General features: G+C 45.6%; 1 protein-coding gene across 1 annotated transcript in view; it reads left to right on the top strand.

Annotated features, from left to right (window-relative positions):
• EMH_0051560 (uncharacterized protein) overlaps positions 1 to 151 on the top strand; it is a gene marked incomplete at both ends in the record, with an annotated part of 4023 nt that extends 3872 nt beyond the window's left edge. Inside the window, one exon of the mRNA XM_013496766.1 lies at positions 13 to 151. Coding sequence (XP_013352220.1) covers positions 13 to 151 — 139 coding nt within the window. The remainder of the gene's footprint in view (positions 1 to 12) is intronic.
• Positions 152 to 318: the final 167 nt, after the last annotated feature.

Raw genomic sequence — 318 nt, 5'->3', positions numbered from 1 at the left:
TGGGGCCCCCAGGGCTGCAGCAGCAGAATATAGAAGTAAGATGCAGCAGCAACAGCAGCAGCAGCAGCAGAAGCAGCAGAAGCAGCAGCAGCAGCAGAGATGCAGCAGCAGCAGCAGCAGCAATGTAGCAGCAGCAGCAATACAGCAGTAGGATTAGTATAATATAGGACAATCAATAGGAACTGCAGCAGCAGCAGCAACAGCAGCAACACCAACAGCAGCGCACCACAAAACAAAACCCTAAACCCTAAACCCTAAACCCTATATTTGCATGCATCTTCATCTCTCTTTTTTTTTTTTTTTTTTTTTTTTTTTTTT

The sequence above is a fragment of the Eimeria mitis genome, genomic scaffold, assembly GCF_000499745.2.
Source record: "Eimeria mitis Houghton genomic scaffold, Emh_scaff2285, whole genome shotgun sequence".
Lineage (NCBI taxonomy): Eukaryota > Apicomplexa > Conoidasida > Eucoccidiorida > Eimeriidae > Eimeria > Eimeria mitis.
The sequence above is the reverse complement of the archived record's forward strand: the minus strand, read 5'-3'. Positions and strand labels throughout refer to the sequence as shown.